The sequence below is a fragment of the Megalobrama amblycephala genome, linkage group LG21 (assembly GCF_018812025.1).
Source record: "Megalobrama amblycephala isolate DHTTF-2021 linkage group LG21, ASM1881202v1, whole genome shotgun sequence".
Classification (NCBI taxonomy): domain Eukaryota; kingdom Metazoa; phylum Chordata; class Actinopteri; order Cypriniformes; family Xenocyprididae; genus Megalobrama; species Megalobrama amblycephala.
The window spans coordinates 1,373,127-1,391,634 of record NC_063064.1 but is presented as its reverse complement, the minus strand read 5'-3'; the positions used below and the strand labels follow the sequence as shown (position 1 = coordinate 1,391,634).

The 18,508-nt window shown below is 37.4% G+C and overlaps 2 protein-coding genes across 3 annotated transcripts in view; one reads left to right on the top strand and one right to left on the bottom strand.

Annotated features, from left to right (window-relative positions):
- The window catches only part of cdk4 (cyclin-dependent kinase 4), a 16,007-nt gene extending 12,129 nt beyond the window's left edge, over window positions 1-3,878 (bottom strand). Inside the window, exon 1 of the mRNA XM_048173140.1 lies at window positions 3,649-3,878. The gene's annotated coding sequence lies outside the window, so the exon portion shown is untranslated. The remainder of the gene's footprint in view (window positions 1-3,648) is intronic.
- Window positions 3,879-11,872: 7,994 nt separating this feature from the next.
- The window catches only part of iars1 (isoleucyl-tRNA synthetase 1), a 98,764-nt gene continuing 92,128 nt past the window's right edge, over window positions 11,873-18,508 (top strand). Inside the window, exons 1-3 of one of the 2 annotated variants that reach the window (XM_048171961.1) lie at window positions 11,873-11,956; window positions 15,498-15,621; window positions 17,924-18,080. In XM_048171961.1, coding sequence (XP_048027918.1) covers window positions 15,503-15,621; window positions 17,924-18,080 — 276 coding nt within the window. In that variant the 5' untranslated portion in view covers window positions 11,873-11,956; window positions 15,498-15,502. Of the gene's footprint in view, window positions 11,957-12,997; window positions 13,022-15,497; window positions 15,622-17,923; window positions 18,081-18,508 lie in introns of those variants that run through there. The other variant, XM_048171960.1, reaches the window with a different exon arrangement.

Sequence of the window (18,508 nt, the reverse complement as noted above, 5' to 3'; positions counted from 1 at the left end):
TTTATATGTTTAATAAGGCAGCTACAACTGAGAAAGAAAATAAAACTGCTCCACTGAACAACACGTGGTTAAAGGTGGAAAAATATTTCTAATTTTCTAATTTCTAATTTCTAAATTTCTAGTTTTCTAAACTCCATCAGGTTTTATGTCTGATGGTTGACAAGGGCTCTCAAAAGTCTATATAATGTGATTTAATATGTTTTCTGCATATGGGGAATTCTTCTAATGTAGTTTCTTGATTCTATTTACATATACTGTATATTTGGCCACAGCTGGACCTTTATCAACTCCGTCAGTGTTTGTCAACTCCGTCAGTGTTTGTCATCTCCATCAGTGTTTGTCAACCCCGTCAGTGTTTGTCATCTCCGTCAGTGTTTGTCATCTCCGTCAGTGTTTGTCATCTCCGTCAGTGTTTGTCAACTCCGTCAGTGTTTGTCAACTCCGTCAGTGTTTGTCAACTCCGCCAGTTTGTCAACTCCGCCAGTTTGTCAACTCCGCCAGTTTGTCATCTCCGTCAGTGTTTGTCATCTCCGCCACTGTTTGTCAACTCCGTCACTGTTTGTCAACTCAGTCAGTGTTTGTCAACTCAGTCAGTGTTTGTCAACTCAGTCAGTGTTTGTCAACTCCGTCTGTTTGTCAACTCCGTCTGTTTGTCAACTCCGTCAGTGTTTGTCAACTCCGTCAGTGTTTGTCAACTCAGTCAGTGTTTGTCATTTCCGTCAGTGTTTGTCAACTCCGTCAGTGTTTGTCAACTCCGTCAGTGTTTGTCATCTCCGTCTGTTTGTCAACTCCGTCTGTTTGTCAACTCCGTCAGTGTTTGTCAACTCCGTCAGTGTTGTCAACACCGTCATTTCCGTCAGTGTTTGTCAACTCCGTCAGTGTTTGTCAACTCCAACTCCGTCTGTTTGTCAACTCCGTCAGTGTTTGTCAACCCCGTCAGTGTTTGTCATCTCCGTCAGTGTTTGTCAACTCCGTCAGTGTTTGTCATCTCCGTCAGTGTTTGTCAACTCCGTCAGTGTTTGTCATTTCCGTCAGTGTTTGTCATTTCCGTCAGTGTTTGTCAACTCCGTCAGTGTTTGTCAACTCCGCCAGTGTTTGCCAACTCCGCCAGTTTGTCAACTCCGCCAGTTTGTCATCTCCGTCAGTGTTTGTCATCTCCGCCACTGTTTGTCAACTCCGTCACTGTTTGTCAACTCAGTCAGTGTTTGTCAACTCAGTCAGTGTTTGTCAACTCCGTCTGTTTGTCAACTCCGTCTGTTTGTCAACTCCGTCAGTGTTTGTCATTTCCGTCAGTGTTTGTCATTTCCGTCAGTGTTTGTCAACTCTGTCAGTGTTTGTCAACTCCGTCAGTGTTTGTCAACTCCGTCAGTGTTTGTCAACTCCGTCAGTGTTTGTCATCTCCGTCAGTGTTTGTCAACTCCGTCAGTGTTTGTCAACTCTGCCAGTTTGTCATCTCCGTCAGTGTTTGTCATCTCCATCAGTTTGTCAACTCCGTCAGTGTTTGTCATCTCCATCAGTTTGTCAACTCCGTCAGTGTTTGTCAACTCCGTCAGTGTTTGTCATCTCCGTCAGTGTTTGTCAACTCTGCCAGTTTGTCATCTCCGTCAGTGTTTGTCATCTCCATCAGTTTGTCAACTCCGTCAGTGTTTGTCAACTCCATCAGTGTTTGTCATCTCCGTCAGTGTTTGTCAACTCCGCAAGTTTGTCATCTCCGTCTGTTTGTCAACTCCGTCAGTGTTTGTCAACTCCGCCAGTTTGTCATCTCCGTCTGTTTGTCAACTCCGTCAGTGTTTGTCATCTCCGTCAGTGTTTGTCAACTCCGCCAGTTTGTCATCTCCGCCAGTTTGTCATCTCCGTCTGTTTGTCATCTCCGTCAGTGTTTGTCAACTCCGTCAGTGTTTGTCAACTCTGCCAGTTTGTCATCTCCGTCAGTGTTTGTCATCTCCATCAGTTTGTCAACTCCGTCAGTGTTTGTCAACTCCGCCAGTTTGTCATCTCCATCAGTTTGTCAACTCCGTCAGTGTTTGTCAACTCCGTCAGTGTTTGTCATCTCCGTCAGTGTTTGTCAACTCTGCCAGTTTGTCATCTCCGTCAGTGTTTGTCATCTCCATCAGTTTGTCAACTCCGTCAGTGTTTGTCAACTCCGTCAGTGTTTGTCAACTCCGCAAGTTTGTCATCTCCGTCTGTTTGTCAACTCCGTCAGTGTTTGTCAACTCCGCCAGTTTGTCATCTCCGTCTGTTTGTCAACTCCGTCAGTGTTTGTCATCTCCGTCAGTGTTTGTCAACTCCGCCAGTTTGTCATCTCCGCCAGTTTGTCATCTCCGTCTGTTTGTCAACTCCGTCAGTGTTTGTCAACTCCGTCAGTGTTTGTCATCTCAGTCGTCAACTCCCAGTTTGTCAACTCCGTCAGTGTTTGTCAACTCCGTCAGTGTTTGTCATCTCCGTCAGTGTTTGTCAACTCCGCCAGTTTGTCAACTCCGTCAGTGTTTGTCAACTCCGTCAGTGTTTGTCATCTCCGTCAGTGTTTGTCATCTCCGTCAGTTTGTCAACTCCGTCAGTGTTTGTCAACTCCGTCAGTGTTTGTCATCTCCGTCAGTGTTTGTCATCTCCGTCAGTGTTTGTCAACTCCGTCAGTGTTTGTCATCTCCGTCAGTGTTTGTCAATTCCATCATTTTTTGTTTTTGTTAACTCCGTCATGTGAAGGTTTTTGTTAATTTTGAAAAAAATGTCTTGTTCTTTTTTCAATATATAGTGTTAATATATTAAAACATCAACTGAACTACATGATGATATCATGTCTGATTTACCCAAGAACATTGGTTATATATGTTTAATATTAAAAAGGAGGAATTAAGGAATTTAGGAACTGGCTTTGTTCATAATAACCATAACCCAAGAAAAAATATTTAGAGAATTTTTTTTCTCTTCACCCCTTTACTGAACACCATTATTATATAATTGAAGACTTTACACTGTTGTTGGAAGAATCAAATTAAAATATCATGCTTTTTTAATGCGTCTGACGGAGTTGACACAAATTAAGTTCCGAAGTGAATAAATGTACATTTTTAGGAAAAAAACATTTTCAGAAAAACCTGTTTCCTTAAATGGTTCATTAGCTGAGACCTTTGTCTACAACTATAGGCTATCCGTTTAAAAATAGTGTATTATTAAATAATAAAAAATAGCTTATAAAACATGTTTTGTCCTTTATCTCAAGAATCAGTGAGTACAAAGTAGTTAAAGGCACTTAATATAAAAATGGCACAGCATTATTTTTTAATATTTCAGAAAATAGATAAAAAACTGGTACCAATCATTGATTAGGTACTTAAAGACTGTCCAAAAATCCATGCCTTTATACTTTATATTATTCCAGTATGAAGTCAAACTGTTAGTTCTGCTGGCTAAAGTACTAGGGTAAAGTACAGGTAATTTTGGGGCTGTCCTGCAGCAGTCACACACTCGCAGGATGAGCAGATATAAGCCCCTCTCATCAGTCATAGAGTTGAACCAAACTTACAAGAGTCAGTAACACGTCATCAATCACATCCGCCGAACTCTCACGAGCTCGCGACATCAAACGAGGCGCTATTAGAGTAATATAACGAGCGCAGCACAACACACACTTTAATGAGACACACTCACCACGTTTCTCCTCGTGTGCAGAGCTGCTTAAACTAGTTCACAAGAGTACAAGCGCGCATATCTAATCTCATCTCATCTCACGCGCGGAGTTTCTTCCGTCTGCGGCGCGTCAGATGTGAGCGTTGTTCAGTGATGTGTTCAGATGAGTTTATTTCATCAAAGTGTCTGTAAAACTCTGGCCTGTTCTTTAGTCTGTCTCAATTCACTTCCTGTCTGATATAGGGCGGAGCGACACGATCAGACCCTTCACACACTTTCACCAATAACACAAAAAACCTTTACTCTCACACTTTAACTATCAAACAATTACAATAATAACAGACTTTACTGCAGTTTATAGACATTTTATATGTGAAACTATTTGGCATAGCCACATTAAGTTTTTTCCCTTTCTCTCTGCATATTTGTAATATTTTTGTTATTTGTTTTATTTGGAAAAAAAAAAAAAAAAAAAAAAAAAAAATCATTAAAGTTGTTCATTTGTTGAGGGAACTCGATTTGCCTACAAATTTACATCATCCCTGCACCACTCTATATTTCAGTATTTATTATAAATTATTTATACGGAGTCCCGTACATGACACGCAGGAAAAAATAGGCTAAATTGTGCACACGATTTACTAATTCATTCCTTCAATTTGCTAAATCGGAGGCATGATTTATGAATCGAGGGAACTAATTAGTATATTGTGCGCATGATTTAGCAAATCAAGGGAATGAAATAGTAAATCATGCGAACGATTTACTTCTTTTTTTTTTTTTTTGCTTGCATGTCATGTGCGGGACTCGTAGATTCATCTTCACATCATTATTTTTTTTAAAACACATTTTCCCTCATATTCTTGAATCAAAATAACTTCCCTCTTGCAGCATCTCTTCTCTTCTCTGATGACGAGGCGGAGCAACCTGTCACTCACATGAGATCCACCAATAGCAAACCACAACCATCCAATCAATTCCCCACAGACAAAATCAAGCCCCGCCCTACATTTGTTCTTGTTTGAGAAGCGTATTTGTTCTTGTTTGAGAAGCGTTTCACTCAGATATACGGCACAATAGGGAGGAAAAGTGATGTGTAATGTGTAAGGGTGCGTTCACACTTGTGGTTCAGTTCATTTGGTTCATTTGGTTCAAAAAAGAAAAAAAAAAAAACATATAGTCCTGGTCCGATTAGCGTTCAGATTGGCAATTTTATCACCGAACCAAAAGATACCAAACAGGTATAGGGATACATTCACAACCTGATTGGTCAGATTTTATGATGTATTGCCTATATAAGACAGAACATGCAAAACAATGCTGTGTGCTGAGGTAAATGCGCTCGTTGTGTGAGCGTAGCCTGCATATGTTGGTATTTCCCAGTTGGGAACTCGTGAAGAGCTTATAAAATGTGTAAAGGAGTCAAAACAGCGGCAGGAATCCATACATGACACACACAAGCGATCTGCTGTGAGGAGACACGCGTCTGATGCCTGTGATGGCAAACTCGGGACTATGATGAGAGAAACCGATATGCGTGAGGATTCTGTCCTTTTTAGGGTTTCATCTTCCTGTTTTTGGTTCGTTTACATATCTTTGATCCTGTGTTCCGTTCATATATCATTCGAACCGCACCAGAGTTTTCAGCCATCTTTTCAGCGGTTTGGTGCGCACCAGGGTTCGGATGGCAGCGTTCACATATGTTCAAGTGAACCGGGTTTGTTTTAATCGAACCAAACATGACAAGTGTGAATGCACCCTAAAAGTAAAGTGACATTATTGCTTTTTACTTTTAATTAAAATTGAGCAGGTATCTGCAGGCCTTGGTTGTCAAAACAAACACCAAAGCTGAGTTCCACTCCAATTTCTGTGCCCTTTGTCTGTGAACATAAGGTACCTACAAGTATTATGTGATTAAATCTCAAAATAATTAATATATTATACACCATTATGCAATTAATTCTCAAAATAATTAATATATCAGACACTACAGTTAAGCACGATCTGCTGTGATGTCACAATCAAGTTGAATTGTGGGATATAGAGCTGTGTCGCAGGACGAGGGTCTGTCCACATAAACTTTTCCTCTCTCACTTGACAAAGTGGAACTCACTTAAATGTTGGCAGGGATTCCCCAGAGGGGAAGTGCTTAGGGAAGTTTGCGAGTGTCTAAATGCGAAGTGGAACGCACCCCAAGTTGGGTCTAAATACACTAAAGCGTTGTGGAGATATTGCTTCATGTCCATTTTCACATGCTCTTCGTCAAATTCATTCGCCAGTTATTTGAGAATGGTTTGATGAATCAACTTGAATTCCATGTTTTTGTGTTTAGGAGAAGTTCAAAAAAGTAGGTGTCGAATGAATGTCAATGTAGCCCACAAAGATAACAAATTCATGTAGTACTGTACATGTACAAAAATCAAACTTTGAGAAAACTTAGAAGTTTAAGGCAACAAACTTCAGCAGATTTGAGTTCTCAACTTGTTTTTGTAAGAGGTTTTGAGTTTTCTCAACTTTTTGTTGTATAAACTGAATACAACAAGTTGAGAGAGCTCAAAAATCTGCTGAAGTTTATTGCCTTAAATTTTTAAGTTTTCTCAACTTTTGATTTTTTACAGTGTAGTACTATATTTCATTTTCAATAGGGGGAACACTTTTTATGATCTGAGAAACAGACATTCACCAAAACAATAACATTCTGTACACTCTAAAAATGCTGGGATAAATATGGACAAACCCAGGGAATTGGGTTGTTTTCACCCAGCCATTTTTTTCAACCAATTTTGTATTTATTTTTTTAGCCAGGAATATAGTAATATAGTAAAAGGCATGTTTTTGCTCACCCCCAAATAGAGGCAAATTTGTGGGGTATTTTAAGCTGAAACTTGACCACACCAGAGACTTAAAATACATCGTGAAAGAGGGCATAATAGGTGCCCTTTAACCCAACCTGCTTTAAGACAAGTCATTTCACTCGGCGGCCATCTTTGAAACGCCTCTCGGCCATCCTGGGCATCATGCAGCTCCTATCTCTTTGAATGGGGAAACATCAAATTCTCCAAAACTGTTAGCCAACCTTACGATTAAATGTCATATTTGCAATCACCAATGAAATCTGACAACAACTGTCTCATAAATGTTTTTCCAAACTATCGAATCATGACAAAAAAAAAAAAAAATTTCAGGCTGGATCAAGCTAATGCGCATGCGCAAACCTAAATGCGCGTCTCTTGTGCCTCATTTCGGAGGCGCGAGTCTGACTGTAACGGCCGCTGCAGTGACGCGATGACTTTACCAGTCGGCGATTGGTTCATATTTAGAAGGCGGGACTTATTCCGCCATTTTGCGCGTTACACTTTCTCCCATTCAGAACAATACGAGTGACACGTCTTGTGTTATTCTATAGTCTTTGATTTAACCAAACGTAGGTTGTTTTTAAATCAATGCACAACCTCCCAGCATAAATGATAAATTATTTCTACGTTCATAAACCACTGTTGATTTGAACAGAAAAGCAAGCATACTACGTATATGCAGGATTTGGCATGGCAGAAAGCTCACCTTTTATAATCATTAAAAAGTGGTTATTCATCTTCATCATGATATTACGGATTATTACATTATAATCAGTGAAGCTGATACACAATGAATCTCCTATTTACATAATTTCATGTTATAATGAGAGGATTTGAGAGCGTGCAGAACTCAGAATCCACTCAAAACACCAGAGTTTCACCAATATTCTTTTATTATGGAGAAAACTGATCTTAGACCAGCAGTTATGGGCAGCTTTTCCCTCTAAAAGCATAATCATTGAACCAATGTTGAGTCGGTGTTGATGCATCAACGCTAATTTCATTGAATTAACATTGGTTCAGTATCACTGTTGCATCCGCAATTAATGTTGAAACAATAGTGAAAATCAATGGTAATGGCATTGAATCATCATTACACTATGATTGATTCTACATCACCAATGTTGAATTAACATTGAAATTGACAAAAATAATCATTGGTAAATATAATTTGATCAATGTTAATATTATGGTGATTCTAAATCACTTTTGGTACAAAGAAAATACAACTGAAATGTCAACATAAAATAAAGTTTGAGATCTGATTAGAGTAAATGTTGAAATATTTAAACATTAATATTTCAGCTACACTTCAATGGAATGTCAACAAATTTATGACTATTTCAAAGTTCGGGGAAACCTTTTAAAACATAAATGACCTTTCCAGCAGTTGAGTCGCTTCATTTTATTTGACAGTTTAACACAATCATTGACAAAAGAGATAGAAAATTTAATTCTTTAACTCAAACACTGGGGCAAAAAGGACAAAAGCATTACAACCAGTTAGTTTCAGAAGTCGGATGTCATTATAACTGCAGGTGGTCCAATGGCTCAAGTTCATGGCTTGCATCAGACGACTGCCTCTTTTCCTTTGGTGATCGACTACAGCTAATGATCAATGTCACATTTATCAAGAGGGTGCTTCTCATTTTTTTTAATTGTCCATCCTCATCTGCCTTCATCCCTATTAAAGGAAAGAAGTCAAGGTGCTCCAAGCATTGAGTAATAGATGCAATACATGGGCTATGTGTGAAGTATGATATTCTTGCTGATGTTCATGTCACTTGCTTTAAGAAATGTTGGAATTTTAATCATAAAATTCCTAATAAATATTACTAAAGAATGATGTGTGCACTTTTTAAGAATTTAGAAAATGGGTTTATTCACTTTAATAACCTTTTTTAAATAAATCTTATTAGATTTAGTAACAATAAATCAAATGCAAATAACAAACACTAATTGTAGTGTAAAGAAATTGTTTGATGATCAGGTGATTCAAGCGACAACACTACTGTATAGGATGCACCTGTGTTTTCTCTTTTGATGAGGATGAATTGATAAGAATTGCACATACAGTGCTCAGTGTAAATGAGTACACCCCCTTTGAAAAGTAACATTTTAAACAATATCTCAATGAATACAAAAACAATTTCCAAATTGTTGACAAGACTAAGTTTTATATAACATCTGTTTAACTTATAACATGAAAGTAAGGTTAATAATATAAGTTAGAGGGAAAAAAAATCAGTTTTACTCAAATTAGGGTGATGCAAAAATGAGTACACCCCACTGAAAGTCTCTGGAGCAAAACAAACATTTTAGACTACAAATGTCTAATTTAACATTAATTCAACCACAGGTGAGTCTAATTATTCATTACACAGGTGTCCAGCAGACAGTTGACTATAAAAGGGTGTTTAAACCCCATTTCTTACTGTCAGCAATGGCACCACATGGAAGAGAAATGTCACCAGACCTGAGAAAGAAAATCATTTATTTACACCAGAAAGATGAAGGCTACAAGAAGATCAGCAAAGCTTTACTTATCAGTCAGAAAACTGTAGTAAAGCGGTAGAAAATTTTAAAAAGATGTAACTGCAACCATCTCACAGAGACGTCCAGGTCGTCCACGGAAGTTAACACCTCGACAGGAGCGTCTTCCGATGAGAAGGGTTGAAGAAAATCGGCATGCAAGTTCACTGCAGTTATCTAAAGAAGTAGAAAGCCAAACTGGGGTGACTATTTCCCATGACACAATACGGCGTACGCTGCAGAGGAATGGCATCATGGGTGCCGTCCACGAAAGAAGCCTCTCCTGAAGCCCAGGCACAAAAAAAGCCCGTCAGTGTTTGCCAGGACCCATGCTGACAAAGATGAAGACTACTGGGACTCTATACTCTGGAGTGATGAGACCAAGATAAATGTTTTTGGAACTGATGGCTTCAAAACTGTATGGCGTCGCAAAGGTGAGGAACACAAAGAAAAATGCATGGTGCCTCAACAGTGAAACATGGTGGTGTCAGTGTCCTTATGTGGGGCTGCAGGAGTGCTGCTGGTGTCGTTTCATTGATGGCATCATGAATTCACACATGTACTGCTCTATACTGAAAGAGAAGATGCTACCATCACTCTGTGCCCTTTTCCAACATGACAATGATCCTAAACACACATCTAAGGCCACTGTTGGATTTCTGAAGAAGAACAGGGTGAAAGTGATTCAGTGGCTCCTGATCTGAACCCAATCGAACACCTGTGGGGAATTCTGAAGAGACAAGTCGAGCATCACTCTCCATCCAACATCCAGTCTCTAAAAGAGGTCGTTCTTGAAGAATGGAAAAAGATAGATGTTGCAAAATGTCGCCAACTTGTTCATTCCGTGCCTAGAAGACTTGGTGCTGTCATTAAAAATCATGGAGGACATATAAAGTACTAGATGTAGTAGTTTTTGTTGTGGGGTGTACTCATTTTTGCATCACCCTAATTTGAGTAAAACTGGAAAATGTGTAATCTAAGTTATATTATTAACCTTACTTTCATGTTATAAGTTAAACAGATGTTATATAAAACTTAGTCTTGTCAACATTTTGGAAATTGTTTTTGTGTTCATTGAGATATTGTTTAAAATGTTACTTTTCAAAGGGGTGTACTCATTTACACTGAGCACTGTACAAAACCAAAATCTGTGTTTTCCATTTTCAAACTAGAATTGGTGTTTTTCAACCATTTTTTCAATAGACTTGCTAGAAGGCGTATGACATCAAACAAAGTACCACGAGAATGATTCAAAAGCATAAGGATTCGTCTGGTCTCCATACGCCGATCAGTCTGCACAGCGCTGATGCATCTCAAACAAGCTTAAAATCATGAGGGTCCACCACTAAACCAAACCCCCAGTGGATTAGAGCAAATCAGGTAAAGCAATTGAAAACGCCCATCATGAACTGATTGAGAAACATCCACTAGTGTTCTGCAGGATCATGTGGTCATCAATTACAAATCACTGTTCGTTCAATGTCTCTGTCTCCACTCATGTGTGCTTTCGGCTTTCATCAAAATTTCAATGCTGAGCCAACACACTTTAAACATTGAAATGTCAATCTCAGCCAAAATGATGGTTTAGATGATCAAAACTCAACGTTGTATCAATGTCACCATGCTATCTGAGCAGTTTTTGGGATGAACGAGTGCTGAAGGTGTGTGAAAGGTGTGCTTTATCAATAGTGTCATTTCACACCTGTAATACAAAATCTTGAAACAAGTTGAGCATCAAACATAAAAGGGGTGCGTTTCCCAAAGCGAACTATGGAAAAAACAGAACTGGCGCCGTGTTCGTTCCGTAAGTAGAATAAGGAAGGCGTTGGACATACAGCGTGAGCTTTTCGAAGAATACGGAAAGTGGAAGCACATGCAAGGTGATCATTTTTGTTTATAAAGCATATACAGTTGTATTTTTTCCGATCGATTCTCTAGATAAGGCTCTTATTCCTCATCTGGGATCATTTAAAGCTCTTTGAAGCTGCACTGAAACTGTAATTTTGACCTTCAACCGTCTGGAGACCAGTGAAGTCCACTATAAGGAGAATAATCCTGGAATGTTTTCATCAAAAACCTTCATTTCTTTTCGACTGAAGAAAGAAAGACATGAACATCTTGGATGACATGGGGGTGACTAAATTATCAGGAAAATTTAATTTGAAAGTGAACTAATCCTTTAATGCCAAGAAAGGTCAGAGCAGTATCAGTTATGAGGACATACTGCTAGAATATTACATGTTTGATGGGTGCACTCTTTTTTGCAGCCATTTAAGCAAAAATTAATATGCCTAATTAACTTATTTTACAGACATTGATGACATTTTCCAATGTTTTATCATAGACTGTTTTATTAAGTAAAATAAATTTAATAGGTAAATTTGTTTAATACATTTGAATTTTGTCATCTTCCCACGAATTGGAATAGGCTAGTGATAATCTAGAAATAGAAACAGTGTGCCAGATTGATAACCTTCATATTCATATGATATAATATGCATTCATTATGCAAATAGATGAACGAATAAACAAACGGATACATTTTAATTTCTATTTCAGTTGATTTCGATAAAATAGAAGTCAAAGTGAGATTTTAATATGATTTTAACTAAATCTTGAATCTATTTTTTATCTAAAGTTTTCAAAGAACAGAACATCAAAGACTGTGCTCTTCAAAACACAGTTTAAATGAAGTAGATGAGTTAAACTGTGAATTAATTGCCGGAAAAGAAAAAAAACATATATAATACAGGAATAAATACCATGCTGCATTGCAAATAAAAACATTTCTTTAACATCTAAAGCCTGACGAAACATTCAAGAAGTCTTTCTATAGAGACTTTTATTATGAAAAGTGACGCTTGCATGATGTCCGGCGCCGCTCGGCTTTCGCTCAGTTGCATCATTTCCGCTGTCTCTGCTCACCGGCTGAGGGTCCGCATGTGAGTCTCATCTTCATTCAAAACTTACACACACACTCATTAAACACACAAACTCACTGCTCTGTGTTTATGGATCACATATAACGTTATAGAGAAACACGATCATAACACCGGCGAACTGTGACTCTAGAGGCGAGCGCGCGCTCGTGCGCGTGTGTGTGATGACAGATTGTGATGAAGAAGCTGCTGTTTATTTACACTTCAAAACAACTTCATAATGTCCATAAAGTGCTTTACATCTGTTAATTACAAACACTTTATGGTGTATGTTTGAGACATATATGCTCTGTTCCTCCAGCAGTGCTCATGTTATTAATAATGTTTCAACAACAGTTTTGTTGCTTTAGTGATTTAAATGTTAATGAACTGTTGTATAATATGCATTAGAATACAATTACTCTGCCTCATTATTTGACGTATTTAGCTAATATATTATGTCTAATGCTTTATTATTACTGGAAAAGCCTTATATGGGCAATGATGTAACTGTTACAATGATGTAACTGTTACATTGTATCTGTAATACAATGAATATAACATTTATATGATGTCTTAGTATTATTCTGGAGAGTGTTGCATATATGGATGTGTGCGTGCAGAAGTGGCTGTACAGAGTTAAATTCAAGGTCAAAGAGATAAGGATGAGATTTTTCTACATGTCAGATGACTTATTTATGCTCAAAGTTGAGAAGAAAACATGAAAGTGAACACATAAAACAGGCCTTTTTAAAGGGGGCGTTCCCAGTCTGGATGACCTCATATGGGGAGGTCACTAATTTATCTTTAAATATCCGTGACGAACACAGTGACATCAGAAGCTGCTTTGTGAACACCTGAAGAGCGTCTCTGGCATCTGAAACATCTCTGGAATTGCCTTGATTGAACTTTTTTTTTTTGATATTTGTACTTTAACTTATATAGAGTATTTGTAGAATACTTACACTGCTAGAGAAACGAACTGTAATCAATAAATTAACTTCTATTTTTATAAGAGAATCTGCCTCCCGGGGCATTGATTTATGACGTTGACTCAGAACAGACTGCGGTGAAGTCTTCTGTTCGATTGTAAGTATTTTAAAGTGCTTATAATTTAGGTCAGATTCGACTTACTTAACCTGAGAATAATAAAAATATGGTAAAGATGTCAAATTACGTACTGCATAAAACAAAATGTGAGCTGCACGATGCTTTTTTGTTTCAAATAGAGATCACGATTTTGAACTAAACAAAACAAAACATGTAATTTACTAGAGGTTCTGATGAAATGTTAATTTCTGCAGTCTAGGGATGTGACTGTGAGAAAATGTTCCCACCGGTTAATCGACATGTGACAACACCGGTAATGCCGGTGTCACCCGGGCGCGAGAGCCTCCAGCTCTTTTTATTTTAAATTGACTGGATTAATGCGGGTGTGGCTGTGTGGGTTATTATTCTTACTGAAGAACACAACAACAAAACGGTACAATGACAAACTTGCTGATATTAAACAAAAACGTTTAAATTTATTTAAATTTATTCCTGTGATCAAAGCTGAATTTTCAGCATCATTACTCCAGTCTTCAGTGTCACATGATCCTTCAGAAATCATTCTAATATGATGATTTGATGCTCAATTATCAATGTTGTGCTGCTTAATGTTTTTTATAACCTGTGATACTTTTTTCAGGATTCTTTGATGAATAAAAATTTAAAGAACAGCATTTATTTAAAATAGAAATCTTTTGTAACAATATACACTATTGGGGTCAGTCATTTTTTTTTTCTTTCTATTTTTACTTTTACTTTTATTAGGCAAGGATGTGTGAAATTGATAAAAAGTGATAGTAAAGATTTATATTGTTAGAAAAGATTTCTATTTTGAATAAATGCTGTTCTTTTTGACTATTTATTCATCAATGAATCCTGAAAAAAGTATCACAGTTTCCAAAAAAATATTCAGCAGCACAACCGTTTACAACATTGATAATAACTGAGTATCAAAATCATCATATTAGAATGATTTCTGAAGGATCATGTGACACTGAAATAAATAACACATAACAATTGCTGCAATAAAAATATATTTATTTTACATATTTACTAAATTAGAATTAATTGAATGTGAAAAGTAAATAATTTTATAGAATAACATTTTATATAAGTAATATAAATTTATATAAATTTCCCAAAATTTCCAATTAATTCCCATAAATTCCTGTTAAGTTTCCAAATTGGAATATTTCCTAAGTTCCCGTGGAAATTTACCAGAAACTTTCCGCCCCTTTGCCACCCTAGCAGTGAGTAATTCTCTCTCGTACTTTTGTTCTTTCATTAACATGAATGACACTTTGAGATCTGCTGCTGCTGCACATGATGCAGATCTGACACACGTCTCATTTTCTCACAAATCTTTACATCCATTTAAGACTTAATTTAACTCATTAAAGACTGCTCTTATGAGGACACTCGACAAAATGGACATTTTGGCATAGTTTGTGTGTGTTATGGTTCGCTCAAGCGCGGAAGAGAACTTGATTGGTTGAAAAGACTGTTTGTGAAGCTGCTTTATATCTATTCATGACAACGGCTCTCTCTGGATCAGAACAGATCTGAATGTTCGCAGTGATCGCACTTGTCCAAGGTTTAGCTAACAGACAGGCAAATCGTTGTCATTTAGGAATGAGATCATGTGTGTGTTTGAATCGAGATCATGATTAATCATGCAGCTCTACCGCCCATTTACAGTAATTATATTGTTTTATTTTTGTTCTTGATGTACAGATAGCAGGTCAGAAAAATGAAAGTGAAATTGTGAAAGAGTGAAAACTCTTTCAATGCAAGTCTTGTCGACTTGTGTAGCTATTGAAAAGTTATTTAATAAAATAAAAAACACTCTCACAAAGAAAAAACTACCAACAACTTGAAAAATAGTTTTGAGTTATAAGGAAAATTTCACCCTTATTTCTGTAATCATTATCATAAACCCGTATGACTGTCTTTTTTTTCAATGAAACCACAGTGAATGAAGATTTAACGCTTGAAAAGGATGTAAATGTACCATGAAAACATCTTAACAGTGGTTCATATGACTTGTGCACTGTATGTTAAAGTCATATGAAGCTTTGAGTGAGGAAAGTCAGCATGAAACAGAGGTTTCGCAAGTTTTTTCTTCCCTATTGTGTCGTATATCCAAGTGAAACGCTTCTCAAACAAGAACAAATGTAGGGCGGGGCTTGATTTTGTCTGTGTGGAATTGATTGTGGTTTGCTATTGGTGGATCTCATGTGAGTGACAGGTTGCTTCGCCCTCATCATCAGAGAAGAGATGCTGCAAGAGGAAGATATTCTGATTCAAGATTATTAGGAACATGAATTAAAAACAATAATGATGTGCATTTATAAATCATTTAGAATAAATACTGCAATATTCCATAAAAAACAAGAATTTTTCTTTGGTGTCTTTAAATGTTTTGCTGGAAATAAAGAAGTTCAATCTGAAAATAACTTCTATTGAGCTGTCGATAATAAAGTGTGTGATTGGATTGTGTTTGTTGTGTTCTCAGTCAGAATGGTGGAAGCCGTGCCAGAATCCATCCACTTCCCCACGGAGGAGGAGCGAATCCTGCAGCTCTGGGAGCAGAAGGACTGTTTCCAGGAGTGTCTGAAGCAGTCCAAGAACCGGCCCAGGTGACACCGCACAGGTCACACACATGCACTGACGGTTCACAGTACCGTCACGGAGCTCACGCTCATGATTTGTGTAGTGAATAGGGGAGAGTGGGGTAAGCTGTGCCGCTTAGAGTTGTGGTCTAGACAGGAAGACATAAAGCAGAACTGCTGTGTCAGCTGAATATCTTAGATTGAGTTGTGTCATCATGGGGTAAGTTGAGGCATTGGGTTGTTTGTGAACGATGGACGTTAGTTGTTTAGATTCATCTAACACATCATTTACATCTTCACAAAGCAGCCTGGAAAAGGTTTAATATTAGAATATCTTTTGCAAATATATATTTGGAGGCAAAGTTCACTGGTGCTATTAGCTGAACCACTGACACATCTTACCCCGAAGTGAGCGTTTGTAACAATTGAAGAGTTTGGTTCCAAAACGTGATAAACGGCATTTTCAAAAAATTGAGTTTCCACCAAAATCAGTATTGTATCTGGTCGGTATTGAAAAGTCATTTATTAATTTTGCGCAAAATGCGATATCTGTCGTGTTATTCTGTCATGTTTTCTCCCTTTCTTTCCAAAACGCGACAAACGCCAGTCTCTCTTCTCTGCAGAACGCGATATATCCGCTCAACCAATCACAGCGCTCCATTCCACCCACTGTAAACATTGAAGGCTTTTTTAAAAGCCGTTTTTAATACCAATGTACTCGGCAAATGTGTTTATTTAACCATGCGGTGGCGCCAGATACTCTTTAATCAGTAATGACAAATAATTTATAACATTAACAAGATTCATTTTGGGAGCGGCTGAATGTATTTTTAGTAAAATGCCTGTATATAAGATAAATATTGGCAAAGTTTAGACTCTGTCATGTATGTGAATCAACTTACTTTGTTGTGTATTTTCAATTTGAAAAATAACTTTTATATTGATGGATTAATTGCATTTTGAAAAAAAGTGTCATGGATTTATTGCATTTTGGGGAAAAAAAAAATGTTTTTATAATAAACTTTTTAAAATCAAAATGTAGATTTGAATTTTTAATGTTTTTATAACCAAAAGATGCTATGTGAAAGTTTGAAACAGAAAATAGTGGTTTTCATCTTGCCACTTTCTTGGTAAAGAAAACAGCTTTTTACTCAAATTAATCAAAATGGAGTTATTGCGTTTTGGAACCAAACTCTTCAATTGTTTTTATAATAATTCATGCCTTGATGTTTATATATGTAAGGGATAATCCATGGTTAGCTGCGCAAATGCACGATGTGGAGTGCATTCATATGGATTAATGCACAGCTAGCTGTGGATTATCCCGGTTATACCATGATCGTTTACCTGCATTGACCGATATTTGCACTCAATATTTGAGTGGAAGAATAAAATTTACAGTTATTTTCGTCAGTTCTGGCTTGTTAGATCTAGCATTCTGTCTGCTTTAAATCAGAAACGGAGATAAAGTTGTGCGGTAAGGTTACATTTATTTGAATGAATGAATTATAGCGTTTATTTGAATTAATTATTGATCGAGAGAGAGAGATGTGTGTGAATTACCTGTCTGTTCAGTGTCTCCCTACTAACAATAAAGCTGTAAGTTTAATTACTTCAAAAACAGCGACGTTGTAGAAACTTTTCTGGATTCTTTGATGAATAGAAAGTTCAAAAGAACAGCTTTTAATCTTTTGTAACATTTTTAATGTCTTTACTGTCTGTTTAATGTGTCCTTGCTGTATAAAAGTATTAATTTCTGACCCAAACTTTTAAAGTCCCCTGTAGTCAATAATTGTATCCTTTCAAACTCATCTTTGATCACCAAAATGACACATTTGAATGTTTTTCCCTTGCCTTAAAATAGCTTGAATGTAACTCTACACCCTTGCCTGTGGTGCTATGAATATGCAAATAAGCCCCGCCTCCACTCACTCGCACCAGCTCAGAGATCCACTCATTGATTTGGTTCGCCTTTCTTTTAAAGAGAAAACACTCAGCAATGGTGTTGACTGATGAATTTGCACATGGTTTGTCTTAAAGCATATTAAAAACACCATAAACAATATTAAACACTTGATTTTCACCACAGGGGTCTTTAAACATTTTACACCTGCATAAATGTACATGCACTTCACATAAATATGTAAATTTTTCTGTGTCTCACTCAGCTATGAAATATTTAATTGGCTTGAAATGATTCTTGGAAATCCTTGACCATTGATGCAGTGCTTTGTGTGTGTCGGACCATTACTGTATATGTCAAAGCATGTGATTACAGTGATGTGACATCATGTCTAATACATTTAGGTCTCACTGATTTGTTTGTCAGGTTCACGTTCTATGACGGGCCGCCCTTTGCCACCGGTCTGCCTCACTATGGCCACATCCTGGCTGGAACCATCAAGGACATCGTGACCAGGTTTGCCCATCAGAACGGCTTTCACGTGGACCGGCGCTTCGGCTGGGACTGTCACGGCCTGCCTGTGGTGAGAATCGCTCACCGTCACTCGCTTCCGTCCAGTAGTGAAAGATGAGGCCCATCATACACATCAGAACAGCCCATCGCAAACTTTTATAATGTGGTCACAGTCATTTTCAGTCAAATTTGAACTTCTGAACTTTAATGAAAGAAGAAAAAAGATGATTGAAAATGTACAGTAATGTAAACCATGGCACTTTATGTATTCCAGTCAAACAAGTAGCATGACCAAAATATCTTGGTAATAATAACAGGCCTCAACAATAGTTAGCCAGTAGCCAAAATGTATTTATATTTTTCATTTTAAAAAAAGGATTTTGGATTTTTAGCTGTACATTGTGTTGCTTTATGGAGTGTGATTTCATAAAGAGCGTTTTCACGTTTACTGTTGTTCAGCAAAATCCAGTCATTTCAGTAGGAATCCACACAATCAGG